This window comes from Actinia tenebrosa, unplaced genomic scaffold (genome assembly GCF_029948245.1).
Source record: "Actinia tenebrosa isolate PJP-AT-01 unplaced genomic scaffold, QUT_ActTen_1.0 PGA_scaffold4__44_contigs__length_22323623, whole genome shotgun sequence".
Classification (NCBI taxonomy): Eukaryota; Metazoa; Cnidaria; class Anthozoa; order Actiniaria; family Actiniidae; genus Actinia; species Actinia tenebrosa.
Window position 1 is genome coordinate 18,619,212 of NW_028292581.1, and position 23,943 is coordinate 18,643,154.

Here is a 23,943-nt window from a genome sequence, read left to right on the forward strand (position 1 = left end):
TCAGCTGCTTTTCAAAGCCACTCACTCATAATATATATATTTTTTAAAAACTACAAAAACGTTCAGTTTGCGTCAAAAACGCCTGATGTTTGTAGGAGAGCTCTCCCAGACATCAACCATATTCAAGCACTGATTTTATCATAATATTGAGACATCATAACTTCGACATGATAAGTCAAGGACATTCATCAGCTGTCTGGAAACGATCGCAAAAACGTCAATAAACGAAAAATTAAAACCAAAATAATCACATGCACAGACCAAAGGATCAAACTCTAATGAGAAATTAAGTCAAAATTAATTGAAAAGCTTAGAGATATTGTTAAATAGAAGGTTAATGAGTTGCCTTGATGAGCAAAACTCAAATGAATATAAAATATATCCCGCTTGGAGCTCGGAATGTTTTTTTTTTTCCGAGGAAAAACGATTGCTTGAAGAAACAATCAAATTATATATATATATATATATCATGGATGCTTTTGATCACATAGCATAACGAAGAAACGTCTAGGCTAGAAGTGGCGTGACGTCAATGGAAGTCCAATCAATGACCGTGGAATTCTATATCTTTCTATGTATAGTCTGATATTGAACTAAGAAAACTCATATACGGACAAACTAAGACGTTTGAAATATAAGGCTTTGGGGGGAAATGTCTCAAAACAAATAAAGTTTCAATGAAAGAGTTTAGTGATTCTTGATTTAGTTGTATCTTAAAGAAATAGCTTTATAGACAAAGTACTTGAGCTACTTTACTCTGTCACAAAAACGTTAAAACAAACAAAACGAAAGAAAGATGAAAGCTATAGTAATGACGCTTGCCCTATGAACTTTTGAAATTGCAAACTATATAAACTAGAACCATAAAATAAATAAAAATGAAATATAGAGAAATAACCATTTTAAAATAATTTATTAGTCGTTATATACAAAAGCAAACATTAAATTTCAATAAATACTCATATCTGGGATTTGTCATATACAATAAAAAGTAAATAATTTCTTTTGGATAAAATAAAAGCTTTGCGTTACTAAATTCCCTCTGTAAACAGTTGTAAAATGTTCCGAGTACTTGTACGTCTAGTTCTCTTTTGGCTATAACCTCATTGGTTGAGTCAAGCAATCTCTTTTTAAGATCTTATCTACTTTATTCACAACAGCTATTTGTCCAAGAAGAGCATAGAAAACTCCACTCACGTTAACTCCGAACTTGGCCGATGTTTCCGATGCCATAATATTTTGACCTTCTACAAGTTCAGCTACCTGGGCTCTTGTTTTGTCTAAAACTTCTTGGTTAACTAAGTCAGTCTTATTTCCAACGAGAAGTATAGGTACATTTGTCGTTCCTTTGATTTCAATAATTTCTTTCTGAATGCGAAGTGCTTCTTGTAGGGAGCTTTCGTCATCTAGTGAGTAAACTAAGACAAAAGCGTTACCGTGTTCCATAGTTAGTCTTTTCATAGCGGGGAACTGATAAGATCCCGCAGTGTCCATGATTTCGAAAAAGGCTCCAAAATCTTTATTCAAGGTAACTGTTTTTTCATAAACATCTTCGACTGTTGGAATATATTTCTGTGGAAAATAGTCTCTCACAAATCGCATAACCAGTGAAGTTTTCCCAACTCCACCAGCTCCAAGGATTACAACTTTGAAAACTGACTGAGGTAGAGAAAGTACGTCCCAGCTATATTTATGTTTCTTCGTCCGGAGACTTTGTAATCTTGACTTCATTGTTATAGACTTGTCAAAAAATGTCCACATATGATTTGTAGTTGTCCTAGCGATATTGAAAATCTTGAATCAATCTCTCCAATAGTAGTCTTCCAGATATTTGGTCTTCGTTTTTGACCTTAGCTGTAAATATTCTCTTCGGTACACGTTGTCCTTGAACGTTGCTCAACAAAATCTTTTCTATCTCATGTGCGTAGGAATATTCAATAGACTGTATTAGCTCCGCTTTGACGACTGTCTTTTATAACGAGAACCGGAAAAAATCTCAGGCATGTAATGCGGATATTTTTGGAAGGCGGGGAATTTTATACAACAGTATAGTTTTGTAATTACCCCGGATGACATGATGGCAGCTTAGTAGTTGCAGGGATTTGACCTGCCATCACATGTTAGACGTAAGAAGGCAGGAAATAGTTAGTTACCGCAGCTTGAAGCCATCTCTCGCAATATTCTCAACTACTGTTACACTTAAAAAAATAGAAGCTGTAAGCTTATAGTTGACCTAAACTAAAGATAACTCTATAGATTCTAAATTTTTATTTGGTATAGTAGAAACCCGTTAAACAACAAGCTGCTTGAAAATAGGTTTGGAAAAGGAGTAAATATTTTTGCGTGATTTTGTGGGAAATTACGCGTGTAATCAAGGACAATGGGTAATATCCTACACAAACCAAAGGATGTCTCTCAGTCTTTTACGCTTTTTTTGAAATACTTTTTAATAATATTTAAAAATAAATAATACTTCCTATTCTCTAAGTACCACAAGAAACGCGTAACCTTGGCGGGAGATTGGTTTTGCTGATCACAAGAAATAATTTCAACCAAAATGACTATATATTGACATAAATATTGTAAAGGAAATTATTTTTGATCATCAAGGAAACAAATCTAAAATAATTTATATTAAGAATGAATTTGTAAAACTAAAAAAGCAATTTACGAATTGTTTATATTAGTTTTTCCGCTTGAAATCGTGTTTATTCAAGCTTGTCCATGGTCACCCGCGCGCTCACCTCATGAAAATGGCGAGAAAAGAAACAACAAAAAAAAATTTCATTCGTTTTACGAAAAACATATTAAAGTGCAAATGAACCCTTTGACAATACATTCAGTACTGGTTCTGCATAAAGTAAATAGTTGATTGGTAAAATATTTCTTGATTTAAGTGATGCGTCTCTAAGTTATGAAGGTTTATACTTCCAATATGTAAATGATGGTGACGTCAGGTAAGGTATTTGAGTGTTTTTGTTGTAACTAGTAATACTAAATGCTGGCCATTTTGAAAATAAAAATTTTAAATAGCTTTCATGTAAACCATGAGTAAAATAATGATGCTTTTTAAATACTGTATCTATGAACCAGTTCGATTTTGTATATTTAATTAAGCCTTAATAGACGTCACGCTCATTAGCATATTGAAAGTATAAACCTTCATAACTTAGAAACGCATCACTCAAATCAAGAAATATTTTACCAATCAACTATTTACTTCATGTAGAATCAGTACTGAAAGTATTGTCGAAGGGTTCATGTGCACTTTAAAAGACAATATTCTTGATGATTTAAACGGGAGAAATATTTTAAAAATCAGTAATAAATTAATAAACATCTGTTCATAACTGAAAGTTTGAAAAGCTAAGATTTTGAAAACTCAAACTTTTTCTGGTTCAAATTCTGGCTTGAGACGCGAAGTCCTGAAGACAAGACAGTTTTGCAATTAGATAAACGACAAAAGAAATTATTCAAAAACTGTCAGGATGCAGAACAAGTGCAAGTGCTCGTCTAGGGTTAAACCCAAAAACTGGTTTCGGTTTTTTGCAAGACAAAGTAACGAGAGAACAAAAGTTTCTAGCAGGATACATATTCAGTTCCGACATGTCGTCTGAGAGGGAAAGAGGCAAAACCACAATAGGCTGAAGACAATATTCATTATACATTCCAAATAAAGACAAAAAATATACGACTACGACAATGGAACAGAGCATTGTCTGCTCGCGGTGAAAATAGAACAAAACTTGTGCATGATGCAGAATGCACAACTTGCTACACAAATCGAAGACCATAGCGTTGTTACCAAAGATTTTCAGACGTCTTCTTCAAATCATATTGCTGCCTTATGTGGCGTTCAAAATTTGGGAGTTACCGGAATATGCAGAATTCTGGAGTTAAATATCTCCATACTCTCAAATCGACCTTTCTCAAGGCCATGTCTAAATTTAATAAAACGGAAGTGTAATTTTACTGCAAAGACCAGAGGAATGCAATGCGGTTAGACAAAAAAATCCCCCTTGAATCAAGAACGCTCTGTTGTTTTAATGACGGTGCAGACAAATTGACTTTTAAGATGGTATCGTCGTTCTAAATAACGTGTCTTTATCAAAAGGTTGAAATACAAGCGATTAAAGACCTGAATGGCCCAAAGACGTTCAATGGGTTAACTAAGAGCTCAGTCAACATCTACTTGAAGCAAAGATATTTACGCGCACATTGACGCGTGCGGCGCAATCGAGATATTTCCCGCTATCTGTTAATAATAAGAAAGGTTTGAAAACCGCACCTTAAAATCAACCTAATAGAGACCCTGATGAAACCAAAATCTAAAATGTCAATCTAAAACATTATAAAACTTTTAAAGCTGAATAACGTGGTCTTTTTTCACTATTTAACAACGAATTTCATGCATTTTAAGGGCGGTCTTTATGGCGCTGTTTGGTCATCATTTTACACTTGTTCTAACAGAGTGCATACAATATATCCGTGAAAAAGTTAACTAGCGAAATTGTACAAAATAGTACAACGTTTTGTAGGTCCTACGGTTTACTGAACTTACTAGTTTAAGCAAATTGGTGCAATTTCTTACAAAGTTTGTTAAAGATATAGGCCCTATAGGAGAGGCCCTATAGGAGAGCACCTTTTGAAAATGGCCCTGCAATACACCAACGCAATCTGAACAAAGTTTATTAGAATATTAGAATATCGGTATAACACGGACGTTTAACTTCCATGATCAAATATATAAAGGGCGAAAATACTTTTTCAACACCATCTGATTTGACCTGTTTACCCCACTTAAAGCTCAAAAGTCTGTTATAAACAGATCGTTCTTTGTAAACAGATTCTATTACTATGTAAGTAGGATCATGAATACAAACAGGCGTGAGATAGAAAAGTAAAAATGCCAAAGGCACGAGCCTCTTGCTTCATAACCTCCTACACGTTACGTAAGATACATATAGATCCACATTCTTTGGCCGAATTTGACCACGGAATTCTCAGTATTTGAATATTTCTAATAATCATCCTTCTCGTTGATTGAATATAAAGAAATTAGAGGGAAAAGAATCGTGCTCTGGAGTATCTTCTGTGTTACGCAACAGCCAGCATTCCTGCTATAACACGATTTTGTCTACACATCCCCGCCAGCAAGAGTCTAATGTTAACTTGAATGAACTCATTATTAGAGGTCAATACACCACACTTCACAAATTAAGGTTCAAGTAATTACCGCGGCTCGCCAGTGATTTGATTTTTTAGATTTACAAGCCAGTAAATCAGTTCTAAGTGAAAGATTAATAAACCGCACATAGACCCCTTGCAGGATATTCCCAATGCAAGACAATTCAGAGAGCAAATGAACAGAATCTTACTCTTACTCTTACTCTTACTCTTAAAAGAGAGGTTGCGCGATACTTTTTTCGTACTGAAGTGCTTGCTCGCTGTTTCTTTATATATTTGTGGGTGGGGGGATTTACGCATTCCCTCCACCCTCAATTATCTAATGGTCCGTACCTAAGAAAACAGGGATATTCAGTTAACTTGGTTCGAATTGCAACGCGAAGAATCAATAAAATACGGCAAATTCCAGAACAGATCATAGCAAAACAAAGAAAGCCTTCTAAAAACACGATACTAAATAAGACAATTTATATAACATCAACAAATAGCGACAGCTATAGACGTAGTCCACGATATTATTGCTACAAAACATGCAAACCTAAACGTAAATCTGCAGAACCGGATCCGAGAGGGACTGAGCTGGAACGGGACCTTTCACCTCAACACTTCTTATCGATTTAGTTCTATAATCAATACTGTCTACTGTGATTATTACGTACTCTTTTTTTTAACGCTTACTCCGATTTATCCCGTGATGTATGCCCTATTTAAAGCAAGCCTCACTTGTTGCACAATCAGTCGACCTATCTGATTTTCTGCAATACTGTAGTGCAATCCTGATATCATATCTGTGTACGTAACCTGTGTCGATGAAGATGATGATAGCATCTGACGTTGATCTACGTCACTTTCGAGTATAATTCTCTCTTGAGAGCAAGACACTGAATATGTTATGCAATTTCATTGCTTCATTTTGTAAGTCAAATCTGAGATAGAAGCATAAAGCACCATATAAACAGCCACATAGTTTAAAAAATAAACTATATTTCTTGCCGTTTGTTTTTTTTTTTTTTTTTTGGTATAGAAGTTTGTTGGAATTTGTTTCAAAATTAGATAGCATACATTTTGTAATTTTGATAGTTTCTTTTATTACTGAGTAGCTTATGTATATAGCCATATAAAACGCTTTTGGCTCTTAGGAAAAAGCTCTTTAGAAATATAGTTTAGTATTTATGTACTATTTATTTTCATTTTTTGTATTGAATTCTGTAAAAAGCTTCATTTTACATATTTTTGTACATATTATATCGATTAGTCATGTCTCAAATGAAGAACACCATGGGGTAAATTTGTCTCAAGACCAACGTTAACTTCCGGCTGTGACGTAGACAGGAACTAAATACTATAAGATACTATAACGCTCTTAAACGTACAGTAACAGAACGATATCCTATTACAATAATTATGTTCGTGATTTTCGCAAAGACGTTGATATCCTTTAAGCTTAGTAATCACTATAGCACTGAAAAGGCCAACACTGACGATTCCTTATTACGTATTGATGCGTTTAGTTCCTTATATTATCAAGACTAATTAAACACACTAGCTTTAGACTTAGTAATCACTACAGCACTGAAAAGGCCAACACTGAGGATTCCTTATTACGTATTGATGCGTTTAGTTCCTTATATCATCAGGACTAGTTACATACACTAGCTTTAGACTTAGTAATCACTACAGCACTGAAAAGGCCAACACTGAGGATTCCTTATTACGCATTGATACGTTTAGTTTCTTATATCATCAGCACTAGTTACATACACTTGCTTTAGTCTTAGTAATCACTACAGCACTGAAAAGGCCAACACTGAGGATTCCTTATTACGTATTGATGCGTTTAGTTCCTTATATCATCAGCACTAGTTACATACACTAGCTTTAGACTTAGTAATCACTACAGCACTGTAAAGGCCAACAATGAGGATTCCTTATTACGTATTAATGCGTTTAGTTCCTTATATCATCAGTACTAGTTACATACACTAGCTTTAGACTTAGTAATCACTACAGCACTGTAAAGGCCAACAATGAGGATTCCTTATTACGTATTGATGCGTTTAGTTCCTTATATCATCAGCACTAGTTACATACACTAGCTTTAGACTTAGTAATCACTACAGCACTGAAAAGGCCAACAATAAGGATTCCTTATTACGTATTGATGCGTTTAGTTCCTTATATCATCAGCACTAGTTACATACACTAGCTTTAGACTTAGTAATCACTACAGCACTGAAAAGGCCAACAATGATGATTCCTTATTACGTATTGATGCGTTTAGACTTCAAAGGAAGTTAAAACATTTGAAAGAAGTCGCTGGTAAACGTGAAAGGATGATGGTTGCCATGGTAACCACGGTCGTTCAGCAAGGCCAAGAGCAAGACCTTGAACCTGGGACATCTATCGAGGTATTCAAAGTGCCTATCACCCTTTCGACATTATACTTAGTATTGATTGCTTTGTCTTTTTCTAAATTTTCCTATCCCTATTCCTATGCATGAGGGAAATTTAGAAGACAACGCCTCGTCTCCCTCATGGACAACTCAATGTCCCTGCAACTGAATCGATTACATGTATCCTACTTATGATATTACTGCACGGTTTCAATGTGGGACGCGTTCTCAAATCTGCGCATGCTCAGTCATAAGATAAATTGAAACTTGTTTTTAGATTCTATTTTTGTTTTATTCCACGAATTTTCCCTCGTTATTCGGGGAAATTTAATCACTAATTTCCCTCGTGCCATGGTATTACTGAGAAATGAATGGAATGATGTGTAGGAATGGCTTGAGGCGGGCACGGGTTACTCACGTGCTATTTAACCTACTTTACTCCATACAGTGTATCCTTCACTGGCTATATTTGTGAGTAAGCATCGACACGTGAATCAAACAGATTGAACCTATTATTGGGGGAATGATTAACGAATGAATAAATGAAGTTTTCTTTTGGATATGCGCCATGCTTTTTTATAAATAGAAGGAACAGCTGGATGAAAAATGTACTTTTTTTAACTTGGGAATAAAAATGACTAAGGTTAGGATGGAGGAAACGTGTCGGAATGAAAAAATTTAAGAATAAAATAATTATAAATAACTAGTTTGTAGGTAGAACATCTGTTGGACCTAAGTATAGTGACGGTAAAGATATATGACAAAATGTTAAATGATCGTTTATGATGCCTGTTTGTCACTCACTCCTACGCGAAAAACATAACACAGCTTAAAAAAGGCTTACATTTATCAGGTTTACAGCACGGTAAGGTAGTATTATAATGATCATATCATATCGTCTTTTAAGTAGGCTTTACTGCCCTAGTTTTCATAGTTATTTGGTATTTATTACAAACGGTACAAAACTGAGTAGTATAACGATAAATTGACTTTATATAAAATAAGATTGAATGCTTTTGAAAAAACAATACAAACCTTACTGTCTTAGTTTTTTAGTCATTATTGGGTATTAATTTCGATTTAAAATGACCATTTTTGTGTAGTTTTTAATTGTTTTTTTTATGAATCAGAAAGGCGCTCCGGTCTTAAAAACATACTACAGAGTCTTGCAGCAAATGAAGAGTAATTTGTCAGTCTTCAAATCATAGATTATTCATCAGCTTTTCTTATCACCGATCAAACTTAAGACCGCAATTATAATTCTTCTTTATTTTACTATAGATAAAATAGATTCCATTCCATAAAACAGATCCAGCATAAAGTTGATGTTTATTTTTTAAGAAAAGAAAAATGCGTCAACAATCAGTAAAGAACTGAATTTTGGCACGAATTAAACCGCCTCCGTTTTATTGTCAAAGCGGTAAATAAAGCATGCAAATTTTCATGTCTTTTTTTAAACGCTACTCGAAAATCCCCAAAATAGAAGTTTACAAATACAGCAGTAAATAACTCGCCTCTTCTATCTGTATACTGATAAGGGATCGATAGACGTGTTGTATATCGTGAACTGAATTATCTGATGAGAATCTTTACTCCGTGTATTTTATTAAAGAATAGCAAAGATAGCGTTAATTAGGAGAAGTCTTTAGAAAGTGAAAACCATTGCCTCGGACCGGGAGCGAAGTGTAAACGCGTAACAAACGAACGGTTTTATCAGGCTAATTCAGAAACTTTTCTCTTTCTTTATCTTCTTTAAGCTACTAAAGGAAAATAGACTCTGTTCGTTGGGAAACGCAACTCAGAATTTGAAGAAAAAAAATTCGAACCAGCAAAAGATCCGCTGATTGGTTAATACAGTCACGTGTTTCGTAGGAGACTGACGAATCTCCCCCTCTCAAATTAAATCACGTGACAGAAGTAACCAATCAGTGGATAACTCGAATCGCCCCTCTTCTTCCCATGCCTAATGCTATTCTACACGGTCGTACCTTCACTCTTGGGCTTGACGAGCTCTGCTACAAGAAGTCTTTCTGTACTTCCGTCGTCCACATTCTTGGCAAGCCATCGGCCGCACGGAAACCTAAAATTAATTGATAATTATTATCATAATACTAATCATAATAATGGTGTTTGTTTCCCATATCATTAAAGACCCCGCACACGGTCCAATTAAGTGCGCACTATATAATGAACGATGCTATAGATGAAGAAATAGAAAATGCGCGCGCGCGTGCTGTGTGCAGTTAGTGCAGTTTTCGTATGACTGTGAAAAGTTCACTGCACGAACACGGTCGTGACACGGCAAGGCATACGCCAGACCAATCACATTGCACGAGAATTTACTCTCCATCCAATCAAATACCCGGAACACGGCATAAACACGGCGCGGACACGGACACGTCAAGATCACGGCACTTTTAGAGCAATCATATTGCGCGTGGAAAAAAAATCAGCCAATTAAAATTCTAGAAAGTATCACGGTCACGGCACGTCATGCTTACGGCACTGAGCTTTTCAAAGTCATATGAAAACTGCTCCATAAAGCATGCGTGGGTTGGCAGAACACGAGAGAAGTGTTAGGAGAAGTGTTCTTCCAATACCCAAGTGCTTTTTAACTGTACACGGCACAGCAACCAAGTGCTGTCATTCACCTGTAAATATGCTCTGTTATTTCATTCTTGATGACTACTTGTTCTATCAACCAACTGGGACTCAGACCTACCAAGAATACAAGTCAAAGACACAAAATGTAAATTAGATGGCGGATAATTTTCATAGCATACTAAATAGAAACACGGGCGAAAACGCATTGCGCATGCTCGGAAGTTTGGCAGGAAATTCTTGGACAAGTCTTGTTTCCAAAATAAAACCATTGGAAATTTTCTGACGTTTGGTGAATCTTTTAAAGTTATAAGGCCGTTCGTGAAAAGTTAGTGCTTTTTCTTTTCCTAACACATCACTTTAGTAATGAGAGAAATTTACACAATACAAACGCCTGTAAATCTTCAATAGTTTTAATTGTAAACACAACGCGTCTACGAATTTCCCGCCAAATTTCCGAGCATGCGCAGTGCGTTTTCATCCGCGTTCTGAATATATATATATGATTCATATATTTACCGGAGTTGTCGTGTCCTATACGTAGAGTTGTTAGAACACCAAGATTGGAATGCTGGTGAAAGTTATAACAGTATGCTTATAATATGAAATACGAGAAACACTGAACAGATAACATAAAACATTTACACCAACTATTTTTTTACAACTAAACCTATAATTCCTTTATTCTTCATTTTCAACTGAGCCATTCCGATAAAAAACTCATGGCAAAGGCTTTTTTCTGGTGAACGTATTCCTTTTAGCTTTTTTAACCAGCTGATGATTTGCTCATTATGACTTTATTTGATCTATTTTATGCAACACGGGTGTGACAGACAGACAGACACAGATCGATAAACGGCGGACAGACAGACACAAACAGATTGACAGACGGACAGACAAACAGGGAGACAGACACTCAGAGAAGCCGATAGATACAAGGTAGCAAATGTATGCAGTATAATACTAGTGACATTACTATTCCTGCCTTCATGAGCATCGCGATCCTTACCCTCCCCATCCCTCCCCTGCCGTTCAACCACACAGGGAGCCCAACATACCTGAAATCTAAATTCATTTTCATTCTTAGGTAAAGGCATTACACTAGTATCCTTGACGTGTCCAGCTAGGGTCATCCAGGCGTTAGCTGTGGTTGATCCTCCACCCAACTGTTTGCCTGTTTTAATCACCACCTTGTACGTGATATCTAATAACAACAATAAATGGGACAATGCATTTTAACGCTTCGCCATAAAAGGAATGCTTAGGGGAGGGGGTGGGGCCAGAACTGGACCCGATTTTATCACTGTTTATTTCTGATCCACATCAACGTGTACAGGCGCGCAAAGATGCATGGGAATCAGTACGTAATCCCGTACTACTAGGATTGCGCACATAAAATAGTAAACACAATGAATAATCGATTTTAAAAATCTGATCGTAAAAAATTTCATAGCAATGCATGATAATACTCGTGTTCTGGTATCGTGGCCCGCCAAGTTCCTTAAATTTGGATGCGCACGCATCCTTGAGAAAACGGTCAATTGTGAAAAGTGGGTCCAGTCCTACACTAGGGAGGGTGACTACACAGACATGCACAGTAAGAATGACACTGTGAGAGTAGGGTGTGTGTACTATAGGGAGCCCACTTTAGATACTGTAAAAGTAAAAAGTCAAAATAAATTTTGATATCTTGAGTGGGCTCCCTGTGTTATGTAGAGGATTTCTTACCAGTTGAAGTAAAGCAGTTTGTGAAGCAAAAGAAATCTACTGCATTCAAGGACAAGAGATGGTATAGGAACTGTTCTCTTTCTTCTTCTGTCCTCAGGAACGCATAATCTTTGTATCTCATCCTATATTTTAGTTTTCATAACTATATTAATTCAATAGTTTTTGTAAATTAACGATAAATAAACAATATTCATTTAGTCCGCTTATGAAGAAGGTTGTCATGGCAATAGTACACAACAGTTGCTATGGCAATATTATGCAAGCATTTTCATAGCAACGGTACAAATGCATTATATCTATCTAAGCAGCAATTTCATTACAACTTTGACATTTATTTATTCATTCTGGATTGAATTGCCATTGTCGTAACTAGAAATATTGGTCATCATGATGGTCATGAAAACTGATGGTAATCTCTCATATCTCACCTTAGCAGTCTGTCATCACTCATGAGCTGTTTCAAGTGTTTTGATAGCACTTTCTTCTCTAGAGAAAGCCTGCAATCGTGAAATAACAACTTTTAGTTTAATCTAATGTCTTGGTCCTTCTTGATGTGATGTTTTGTCCTAAATGTTCATCTAGTCAACCTTCCAATATGGAGATCCAAGGGGGGGATGGTTTTGAGTAAGGTCTATCATTAACAAATGCCCTTTTTTCTCCCAGGGAGTAGACAGGCCTACCACGACACAAATCTACTTCATGAGGGATGGATACCAGTATTTATTGGATATTTTCTAGGAGCCCCAAATGCCCTTTTTACTCCCAGGGAGTAGACAGGCCTACCACTACACAAATCTACTTCCATCAGGGATGGATACCGGTATTTAGTGGATGTTTTCTAGGAGCCCCAAATGCCCTTTCTTCTCCCAGGGAGTAGACAGGCCTACCACTACACAAATCTACTTCCATCAGGGATGGATACCAGTATTTAGTGGATATTTTCTAGGAGCTAAAACTGTATCTCATAATCATGACCTATATCATGCAGCAGCCATGCACTAGTCAATTGAAATCACCACCCTGAACCCTGGGCGAGGAATTTCCATGGGTAAAGATTTTCTGTTTAAACTGTTGAAATTTTTGCTGTTGAAATTGTTAAACTATTGGAGTATGGGTTAAATACCCATGCATTCATGCTGTACGTTAAATGCGCATTAAATCGCTGGTCTTGCCATATCATTTTGCCGTCCTGTCCCAGGGGGAGGTTGTGAGTTTTAATTGACTAGTGCAAAAGAGACCATATTTTCCCCCACAAAAATAACGGCCTTTGTTTACACACATCCTGAAGAAATCGAACACAAGGCTACATAGAGAACCAATCTATTGTTTCAACAATTGTGCATGTGGCCATGGCATTACTGGGGGAGGGGAGGGACAGTGACAAAACAATTATGATTCAATCGGTTTTCAAAACGTTAAATATCATCCACAAACTGAGTGCTGTTGGGAACTTGATATGAGATGGCATTTTAAAAACATTCCTGAGGTTATTTAATAATTTACAGCTTATCAAACAATAAAATATTAAATAAATCAAACCTACCTGGCCCAAGATCTTGCATGTCCAATATCTGTCTTGATTTCAGACATTTTCTGCACATGTCTGAATATAAATATGATAGAGCTCAGTTAGAAAAGGCTTAACTAAATCATCTACTCAGTTACTAGGTTTATAAGTCTATGATTGAAGATATGGAATATTTTTGTTGCTTGAAAGAGGTATTTTTGAGTACTCAAAGGTCTCAGTAAAAAAGGATGTACAACTTGTTGTGCAAGGTCGTTGCATTGCAAGTGCCAGAATGAATATTTTACCACCCTGTTTGCTTTATGCAACCAGCAGTGGCATATTTAGGGGGGTCCTAGGGTGCCCGTGACCCCCCTTTCTAAGGCACAAAAGGGATAAAAAAGAGCAAATGGTACCATAGTCTTATGACGTCATAGTAAAAGTTTGGTGTGTTGGGACCCCCTTGAACCAGGTCCTGGTCTCTAGAGATTTTGACACTCAGACATCAAGATACAAATTAAGTTTTATACAGTACAAACTAAAACAAAGAATCATTATAATAGTACAGTCCCCTTCACGGTTTCCTGCGCCATCTTGAAAGGTAGCCATGCCTTTGCATGGAAGCGAGAGACAGATAGAGACCTTTATTAACACCTTGGACAATTATTCACAGGTCTCTATCATTGCAAGCTCACCGTTCGTCTTGCCTTCGATGCAAAGGCCTGGCTACCTTTCAAGATGGCGCAGGGAACTGTGAAGGGGACTATTAAGTGATTTTCACCTCATGTCGGCAAGAACAGAGCTGGACTGATGTAGTGGTTGCATCATAGCAAGAATGTCAGTTCCTGTGCTTCTTCTCCTCAGGTTTAGCTGCTTGGAAGGTGAGTCCAGGGCTGCTTTGGAAATTCCTGGAAAAGAACAACAGGCAGTTGCATTACTGCTTGTTAATTCCCGCTGGCTATACACCTTTTCATGGGTTGAATAGAGTCGCTTTGCTTTCATAGTATTTATATTACGAATTTTATTGTATATAAATAGAATCGTTTTACCTTTATAGTACTTATCTTAGCATAATTTCATTGTATATTTGTTTTTTTTGTTTTGTTTTTTTTTATTGTCTTATTTTAGGGCCTCTATTGATAACAGTTTTTTACAGTTTTGTAAATACTGAGAGAGTTACCCTGTTTAAATAAAGGAATCTATCTATCTATCTAATTTGAAATAAGCTGGAATAGAATGTATGATATAATAAGTCATGATCTGTGAGTTAGCTATGTCCTGACTGTAATTAGCCCACCCAGACTGATCTCCACAAACTAAGATATTTTGTCCTCATTCTTATGCTATAATCTCTGAGAACAAGCTGGAAATTATCACAAAAACTTGCTGAAATATGTAAAATATAGCCTGCATAGCAGCATTCTATGAGAAGGTGAAGGGAAAGAAATAAAAGGGGGACTGAGGAACGGAAAGAGAAGGGAAGCCCAGTAAACCTAAGCCTTATTAATATAAAGTAATGTATGTTAAAGTTTGATGTACCTGTTGGAGACAAGAAGTTGGGGTCTGCAGGTGCTGAAGGTCCATCCTCATTGCTTTCACACAGACACTGATAGGCCAAAAGGTGAGACCACAGCGATGATTTACCCTGTGAAAAAATGAAAAATTTGAAAAATGAATAGGATGAATGGATGGGCTGGATTAGATGATAGGTAGATGGAATAAGAAATGAATAAACGAAACAAATTAATGGATGAAGGAATAAAATGAATGAATGAATAAATGAATGGATGGATGGATGGATAGATTAATGAAGGAAGGACGAAGGAATAGAATGGATGGATGGATGGATGGATGGATGGATTAATGAAGGAAGGAAGGAAGGAAGGAAGTAGGGAGGGAGGGAGGGAGGGAGGGAGGGAGGGAAGGAGGGAGGGAAGGAAGGAAGGAAGGAAGGAATTGATGGATAGTTGGAGATAGCAACATTAATTACAAGGAAATTGCCGAATGATGATATGCATGAAAAGCAAAGCTGGTCAGGGTTGATATCAACTGAATGTATATGTTGTACTTGTCTAAGCAGTACCTCTTTAGTCTGAAGACCATGGCTAAATACTCTCTCCAGTAAATCACATAGACTTGCAATAAGCGTATTCTCCTCGACACCAGACACACTTGCATCTGTGTGACCTAAATCAACTGCTTCTTGGCCCATCTTCTGAACAAGCATTCTCTTGGTCTACAAGTGAATCAAAGTCAAAACATCCAAAATCAATATTTAAAATATTACTGATACCCTGAAACGACTTCTGAACTGATCAAAGTCAAGGCATAACAAGCTCCCAGATCCAACCTGGGCTGATCTGAGAGAGGCAAGGGTAACTTACAGATTGAATTGGAATATAGCAAGATGGACCTTGCAGAGGAAAGAAAACTAGAGAATCTGGAGGAAACCCTCAAATCAGGAAAAGACCCAACGAACCCTACTCACATGTGAGGCAGAGTCCAGGAATCAAACTCACGACACCAAAGTTGAGAAGTTGTGCTGCCTGAGGTTGTGCTGTTGTCATAGTAATCAAGCACCTACATGCACTCATGTACATACTTTGAGTTCAAATAAATAACTGATACTTAGCTCCCCCTCTGCAATCTCTACCTATCCTCACCCACCCTTACCCTACCCTACCCCACCCCACCCCTCCATGAGAATTTTACTTCCATAACTTTGTTACAAGCAATGCGCACTGACAGCACTTTTACCTTTTGTCTACACTCTTTCAGAAGTTTCTGGATGAATGCATTCTGGGTTGTCTCAAGGGCTGCCATATCACCAAGTTGACTTTGGCTGGTTTTTGTCTTTGATTCTTGCATGAATTTCTAAAAAATAATATAACATTTGGCTGTTTTAATAAAGGACAATTTGATATTATAAACACAACTGGAATTAGTACAAAGTGGAGTGAGGGCCAAATGGGGCTTCTGCATGGTTTTAAAATTCCATTTATCTCCTCACCTCATTCCTTCCCTTTTGAATTGAATTGAATTTGTCTTCATTTACTCATGTGAAAATATTATTAACACATAGAGCGCAAACAATTAATCCGTGAAACACTAATTACTAAATAGTACAAAATAGTACAATAAACAATAGAAAACAATGGAACTTGCATGAAATTGTGCTATTTAGTATTACTAAAGTTTCACAGTTATATTGTTTGCACTCTATTCATTTTTAGACTAGATGATCTATTTACAATCTTATATGAAAACATTTTCATTTACAAAAAATAAGTACTAGTATTATGTTTGAGCCTGGAGGCTGAGTTAACTTTTCTCTCTTTTTTTCCTTTCATTTTTTTATTTTCTTTTTTCTTCTCTTCTCATTCGTTCTCTTTCATTTCTCTCAATATTATTTAATCTCTTATACTTATTTATTTTCTCTTTTCTTTTTTCTCTCTCTCCTTTATTTTTATTTTTTGTTTTTTGGACTGGCAATGTACAGACTGAGGGAAGTATAGTACTGTCATTCAATAGGCTTTTTTGAGCTTGTAATCTAAATTTTGGTCATCAAAAACATATCAGACAGTTTATGTTCATTCTGATTAACGTGAAAAAAATGATAACAAAGCATGAGGAATTATGATAATACTGACTATATGTCTAACTCACAAAAAAATTCATTCTCTCTAGGAGGCTACTCCGACGAAGGACTAGTGTCTGAAATGTCAGTAAGTTTTTTCATCTTTTCACGGTGTATAATTTACCTAATTTTATCATTACTGTTTCATTAGAAACACCGATACAGCTCACACTAGTTTTTAGCTAGTTATATCTTCTTATAGTAAACTATAGTGCTGCAGAATAAATTACTCTAATGTTCTTGAGCCATGAAACTACCTTTGGCTAATCAATATCAGGGCATGGCTAACTCATAAATCAAATCGGAATTTAGAATGGGAAACCATTCTTCACTGGCATTGCCAAATTTATCCACAGACTCAACTGATAAGTAGTGAACTAAAAAACTAAAAAAAGGCTTTATTTCCATAGCGAGAAGTAATGAATTCAATCCATATCTGCCATTGTGTAGTGATTTTGAATTCATAAGATTATCTGCTCAATACAATTCTTGAAGCATAGTAGTTAGTAGTATTAGCATAACGTACTGGCATAGAATATGATCTCCACTATCGTACAATACCTTTAAGCTGATTGCCAATTTATCTCTCATCTTTTTTCCATCCTGAAAACCAAAGACAGTAATAACCAACATTTAGAATAAATAAATAAATAAAAACAATATTATTTAGTAAATTATTTCTAATCTAAGAACTGCTCTAATACCTAATGAGCATGAGAATCAAGTGTTTGTAAGCTTATGAGCAGTTAAAATAATATTTTGTCTGCCATAGAGATAAAGAATTTCAACATTTAATTAAACCTAATTAAGTTTTATGGATTTGGACAAATGTTTGGATCAACACATCACTCCTTAGTAAATATTATCACAAAATCTCCAAATTATTCAACATCAAAAATGAGTTTTTTAAATAATTATTTTAAACTAATGGAAAAACTATAAATTTAAAAGCTGCATTATTATAGCATTATCAAAAATAAATCCAACATCTACTTAGAGTCAAAAAATTTGGTCAAAAAATATTTCTATAATCAAGTTTATTAGCTTGAAATGAAAGGGAAAAATATAGAAGGAATTTATATATTTTATGTACATTAATTTTACAACCATGTTTTTGTAAATTATAATTATTACTTTTAAGGTCAAGACATTGTGTATTGAAGCTTAAAACTGCAATGTCTAGTTCTCAAAAATAACAAAAATTCATTCAATTATAACTATTATACAATGTCCCATCAATTGTTTTCCTAACTCAATGAAATTCCTCCTGAGTGAGTGAGAGAACTGTGTGACAGTAGGGAAATTAAATCTTAAAAAATATATCATATCACTTACTACTGCTAAAAAAACATTCAGGACTTTTATTTGATGTTTTGATATCTTGAAAACGAATCTTACACCAAATAGATTGTATTAGTTAGGAGATTCTATCATTTCAAGTCTCACAATTCTAAGGGTGAAATACCAATACATAGCTCTACTGCTGCATAATATTAGAAACAGAGAGAGTTTTGGATTATAATTCTAAATATGAGGTCAATGAGGTCATTCACCTTTACCACACATTTTACCTAATATCTTAGTAAAAAATACAAAATAATCTCTCTCTGAATACAAAAAAAATATGGTATTTATTCACAGTAAAACACTGACAGAATACATGATAGATGCCCAGATATATTTTGCTACATACATGTGGTATCTATTTACTGTCTATTCAATAAATATTGCCAGTAACTGGATGTGTGACACGACATATAATGTATATACATATATATATATATGAGGAATGAAAACCCTTCAAGGGTGTGGCATCAGGTGAGGCTAAAAATAGTGCAATAATAACAAAAATATTTTCACATCAAAAAAGTACTGTTGTTGTCTATACTATTAAATACACAATAACCACTGTCCATCTACATTAACATGTATGCCTGTCCATCTACCTGTCTGTCCATCTACCTGTCTGTCCATCTACCTGTCTGTCCATCTACCTGTCTGTCCATCTACCTGTCTGTCCATCTACCTGTCTGTCCATCTACCTGTCTGTCCATTTGCCTGTCTGTCTGTCCATTTACCTGTCTGTCCATTTGCCTGTCTGTCTGTCCATTTACCTGTCTGTCCATTTACTTGTCTGTCTGTCCACTTACTTGTCTGTCTGTCCACTTACTTGTCTGTCTGTCCATTTACCTGTCTGTCTGTCAATTTCCCTATCTGTCTGTCCATTTGCCTGTCTGTCTGTCCATTTGCCTGTCTGTCTGTCCATTTACCTGTCTGCTTGTCCATTTACCTGTCTGTTTGTCCATTTGCCTGTCTGTTTGTCTAATTGTAAACCAGGTATGTCCATTGACTGGTCATTACCATGTAAATGTAATTAACTATAGCTTACCTTGGATGTGTTTAATAGAACATGCTCAGAATGACGTTGCTTCCTACCGTGCTTCTTCCAATCGACCTTTTTTCTATTAAAAGAAATACCATAAAAAATAAATCACCTTATTTTTTTTGAGTTCGGTAGCTTAAAAAATCGTGCGTTCTGATTGGCTGTTTGAGCGGGCGGTATTTTGTCAGTATCTGCCCACGCTTGTGGTCGGGTATCCTTTGCCGCTAAACAACAAAACAAAACGATTACAAAAACAAGTAGAAAAATACAGGAAAAAAATTAATAAGTTATTTACCGTCGTATAGTTGGTCCAGATGGGGGGAAACCACGCCCTTGGTCTTGAAAGTGGACCTCGGCCTATGGCCTCAGTCAGTATATTGAAGACCTCGGGCACAGTTTTTCCCTATCCGGACCTCCTGGCCAGGAAATAAAATATATATCTTCATCGCCATAAATACCATAATTACTGTCAACATCATCATCACCATGATGGAAAGCTTGAGTGACACACATGTATTATTGGTGAGAGTGCTTTATGCAGAATGTGAACCAAGTTTGATTCCCAGACTTCCCAGAGTAATTATTTTGCTTGTTGGTTCTCTCCTGTGCTTGGAGAGTTTTTCTCTGGTCTCTCTGATTTCCCCTCTCTTTTCCTCCCAAAAGTCAACTTCTAAATTGCCCTATTTCACTATGACGTCACATCAAAACAATCTATTGTTTAAACGCAAAGGATCATGGTCGTCGGACGGGGTCAAATCAACACAAATTCACCAAAAATTGTTCTAAAACCCGTATCAATCCACGAAGAGAAGTAGAATGGCCAGCAAACGATCAGAATATTTTTTAATACATATTAACACATATTATATCTGAAAACCAGGCCATTTTAGATTAAACTGTTTCGCTAGGAGCAAATTTTGTTGAATTTTCTATTGGATTTGGCGATTCTATCCCCCACATAAACAAGCAGTGACGTCATAGTGAAATAGCTGGGCAATTCAAATTGGAATGCAGTAGAAGTGTACTATTCTAGACTGTGAAATTCACTGTCAATTCCCATTTACTTATTTATTTATTTATATTTTTATTATTATTTTATTTTACTTGACCATCTACACCATTGATTTGTCATCAACCATTATTCTTATCATTCTTACATTACATTTTTTAATGTCTTTATTTACCCTTTTCCTTGTGGCCCATCAGATAAAGCATCAGAATACAAATTCATGAATAACTGTTTTCCATTCCCTTCAAAACAATAACAGAAATAACAATCAGTATTAATAATATGGATCAAGAATAGTGTGTTTTTACAAATTAAAGCTAATCCAAACGTTGCACAGAAATGACCAAGGAAACAATACTAATGATTAATGATCTATATAGCTTTATAAAATATTTGAAATATTATAACATACTCAATGATTTGCTGGCTACCACATTATTTTATATCAGAGAACAGAGACTCGATCACTTAAAATTGATCAAAAAATATTTTATAATAAAGTGTAATATAAAATGGCTTGCTTATGTCTCTGTACTGTGGAATAAACACTCTGGGAGCTGTAGAACATGAGAGAAGCAAGAGAAACACTTGGCTACACCTTGTGTTCCTAAGCTTGCTTCTCTAGTGCTCTACAGCTCCCATTGTGTTTAAATATCAACGTACGAAGATATGCATGCACGTTTTATATCTTTAAATATAAATCATAAATCATTATCATTGAATCATATGAAAACCTACCTTTCTTAGGTATATAAATATTATGAGGTACTACTGCCAAATAATCCACTGAATTTGACCTCTTTAACAGAACCTGAACTGCAAAAGTTTAACAATATCAAAGTTTGAGTATCCAAAAGGTCAGATTACAATCCAACAATACATGTTCATTACCACTGTTTTCATTCCTATGCACGACATTGAAATCAGACAATGCATGCGTCAATCAAATAAATCTCTAATTCTCAAATCTCTCAATTTTCTCATGATCCTTATGTACCTTTATGTAATCTAAGGCAATATTCATAATGTATATCAGAGAGGCAAAGGGGGGGGGGTTCAGGTGAAATCTTTAAATGACAAAAAAATTCTTAAGACCCCCCTTGAAGTCCCCCCTTGGATCCCCCAAAAATAACTATCCCCCACCCCCCCGGGCAACCTCTTGTAGCTTCTCCTAAGAATTTTGCATCCCCCCAATTCTCTGAAAAAATTTTTAAACCCCCCATTTTACTGGTAAAAATTTTTCTGATTCCCCCTAAATTTCACCTGCCCCCCCCCCCCCCCCCCCCTCCCATACATTATGAACGCTGCCTAAGGATTTATTTGATTTCCGTAAGTGTATTGTCCAATATTCATGTTGCAACTGTTACCAAGCCATGTACCTGTAGGCCAATAAAGTGAAAATGACTTACTTGAGTTCTTAAGTGATATACACCTTTCATAAGAAGGCGACCTCACCACACCAAGCCTGTTCTTCATGTTTTCAACTCTTTGATCAAAAACAGCTAGAGAAGCATCACATTCTTCCCAGTTAGCCAGAATCTTCATATCAATAAAACTAGAAAACATCTGAGTTTCAGTGAAGGGAGACAAGAAAGGTAAAAACTGAGTGGGCTGGTCAGAAAGAAACGATGCCTTGTCAAAGTTCTGCATTTGTTCACGGTTGGAAGTCCATTGTTCAAAGTCTTGTGTTGGTTGAATGACAAAAGATTCATACTCCAATAAAAGTTGTGTAAATCTGTTCGCAAATATTTCTCTTATCGCAGTATTAAATTCATTTTCATGCTGTTGTTTACGGCTTATCTCTTTAGCTGGTTCACCAAATATATACATCTCTTCTTCTTCTCTGCTGTACGAATCAAGCTGTGAATCTGAAGCTGACTTCTCTAGGTTAGAAACAACTGATGACATTGGTGCCATAATCCCTGTTCTCTCTGCGATGGCTGCAATAGCTTGAAGCCTTGGATTCTTCGACAAATCCAGTGATGTCGCAGACTTGGATTTAATAGCCCTCTCTGTAGAAGTCCGCCGAGGTCTTACTCTTGCAACAGGCTTATCTCGTCTCCCAAGTTTGGGAGATTCTCTAGGAGATTCTCTGGGAGATTCTCTGGGAGATTCTCTGGGAGATTCTCTTTGATTCATTTTTCGTTGAGAGTTTGGAGAGTAGGATATTGAGTTTCTAGGCGAACCGGAAGCACTTCCAAATCCACTCTCATTCTCAGTACTATTATTTATCCCAGAACTGCTGAGAAAAGAGCTGTTTTGAGGGTACTTCTAGAGAGGTTTCAAGACTATTGCCTTCACTACTTGCTCGGCTATTCAAAGGAGTTTCTTGACCTGAAGGTACATTAAATTTCTCTATAGTTTCTTTCAGTTCATGAATCAAATCTTGTTTGTTGGGGAATTCTGGTAAATCTTCTGGTGTTGTAACATTACAGTTTTCTATGTCAACTAAGCAAAGTGAAGCCTGTTGGATTAAAAAATAATAATCCTTTTAAAATTTCAAGCATACTGTAAATAATGTATTCCTAATAATATATCAAATACAGTGAAAGAATGCTTCATCTGATTTCAAAACACTCAAGAAATGAGTTGTAAAAACAAGTTAAAGAGATCATGCGCAGTTTTGATTTAAAATTTAGATCTAACATGACCTTCTCCCGTAAAGCCTCAGTGGCCAAGTGGTTGAGATCTTATCTAGCAAACGAGAGGTCAGTGGTTCAAGTCCCACGAGAACCCAACTGAGGCAGATTTTTTAATCTGCTTATACACTTGATGTATAGCATACACTACATATAAGTTGAAGAGTGTTTGGATAAGACAATAGAGAATAAAATACTCTTCCAAGTGCTTGATATGGCTTTTCATTTCAAACATTATTTTATTCAAAGTATTGTTTTGCTTCATGAATCATCAATAAGTTTTTAATAAAATTAATAAACTATTAATAAAACAAATGATCATTGCATTTATTTATAAATACCACTCCCGTAATCTATTTCGTTTCGTCAAACTCTCATTGGCACATAAGAGCTGGTCTATTTAACATTGCTAGGGGGAGAAAGTTGGATGAAAAACAATTGCTTCCTAAAGAAATTGAGCATTCTGTGTCGTCCAGGTCTCATGGTATTTGTTCACTGCAGGGGTGGCTGAACCTGGGGCGCCGGGAGACATATGCCCCCTCCCCCCCCCCCCCCCCCCCCCCACGAAATTTGGGTTCTCAGTCATAGTTATGTGGTGCATGCGTCCTGCACTCAAACAAAACAGTGGTCATTATTACATAGTGTTAAATATAATATTTCAGTCCCCCCCTCAAAGATTTTCAGCATCTGTCGCCCCTGCACTGAAACCATGTCTGAGGTCTTGAACATATGGACAGATGTTTCTCAGCTGAGATCCATTGATTCAGACCAATTTTAGATACTGTGAATAAATTTTTTTTTACTTGTTTTTTGTGGGTTGTTTCAATTTAGCAATCTCAAGATACAGGACCTCAGTAAGAGG

The 23,943-nt window shown here is 36.1% G+C and overlaps 2 protein-coding genes across 2 annotated transcripts in view; both read right to left on the reverse strand.

Annotated features, from left to right (window-relative positions):
* LOC116292249 (DENN domain-containing protein 5B) overlaps positions 1–23,943 on the reverse strand; it is a 40,851-nt gene that overhangs the window by 12,653 nt on the left and 4,255 nt on the right. Inside the window, 17 exon segments of the mRNA XM_031699526.2 lie at positions 9,569–9,660; positions 10,232–10,298; positions 10,701–10,752; positions 11,240–11,385; positions 11,910–12,031; positions 12,338–12,406; positions 13,453–13,512; positions 14,195–14,321; positions 14,953–15,058; positions 15,497–15,649; positions 16,171–16,287; positions 17,612–17,653; positions 19,440–19,512; positions 20,618–20,684; positions 21,181–21,258; positions 21,852–22,686; positions 22,688–22,906. Coding sequence (XP_031555386.2) covers positions 9,569–9,660; positions 10,232–10,298; positions 10,701–10,752; positions 11,240–11,385; positions 11,910–12,031; positions 12,338–12,406; positions 13,453–13,512; positions 14,195–14,321; positions 14,953–15,058; positions 15,497–15,649; positions 16,171–16,287; positions 17,612–17,653; positions 19,440–19,512; positions 20,618–20,684; positions 21,181–21,258; positions 21,852–22,686; positions 22,688–22,906 — 2,425 coding nt within the window.
* On the reverse strand, positions 895–1,988 carry LOC116292251 (ras-related protein Rap-1). Its single transcript, XM_031699527.2, has one exon. The coding sequence runs from the start codon at positions 1,759–1,761 to the stop codon at positions 1,096–1,098; it is 666 nt and encodes a 221-aa protein (XP_031555387.1). The 5' UTR covers positions 1,762–1,988; the 3' UTR covers positions 895–1,095.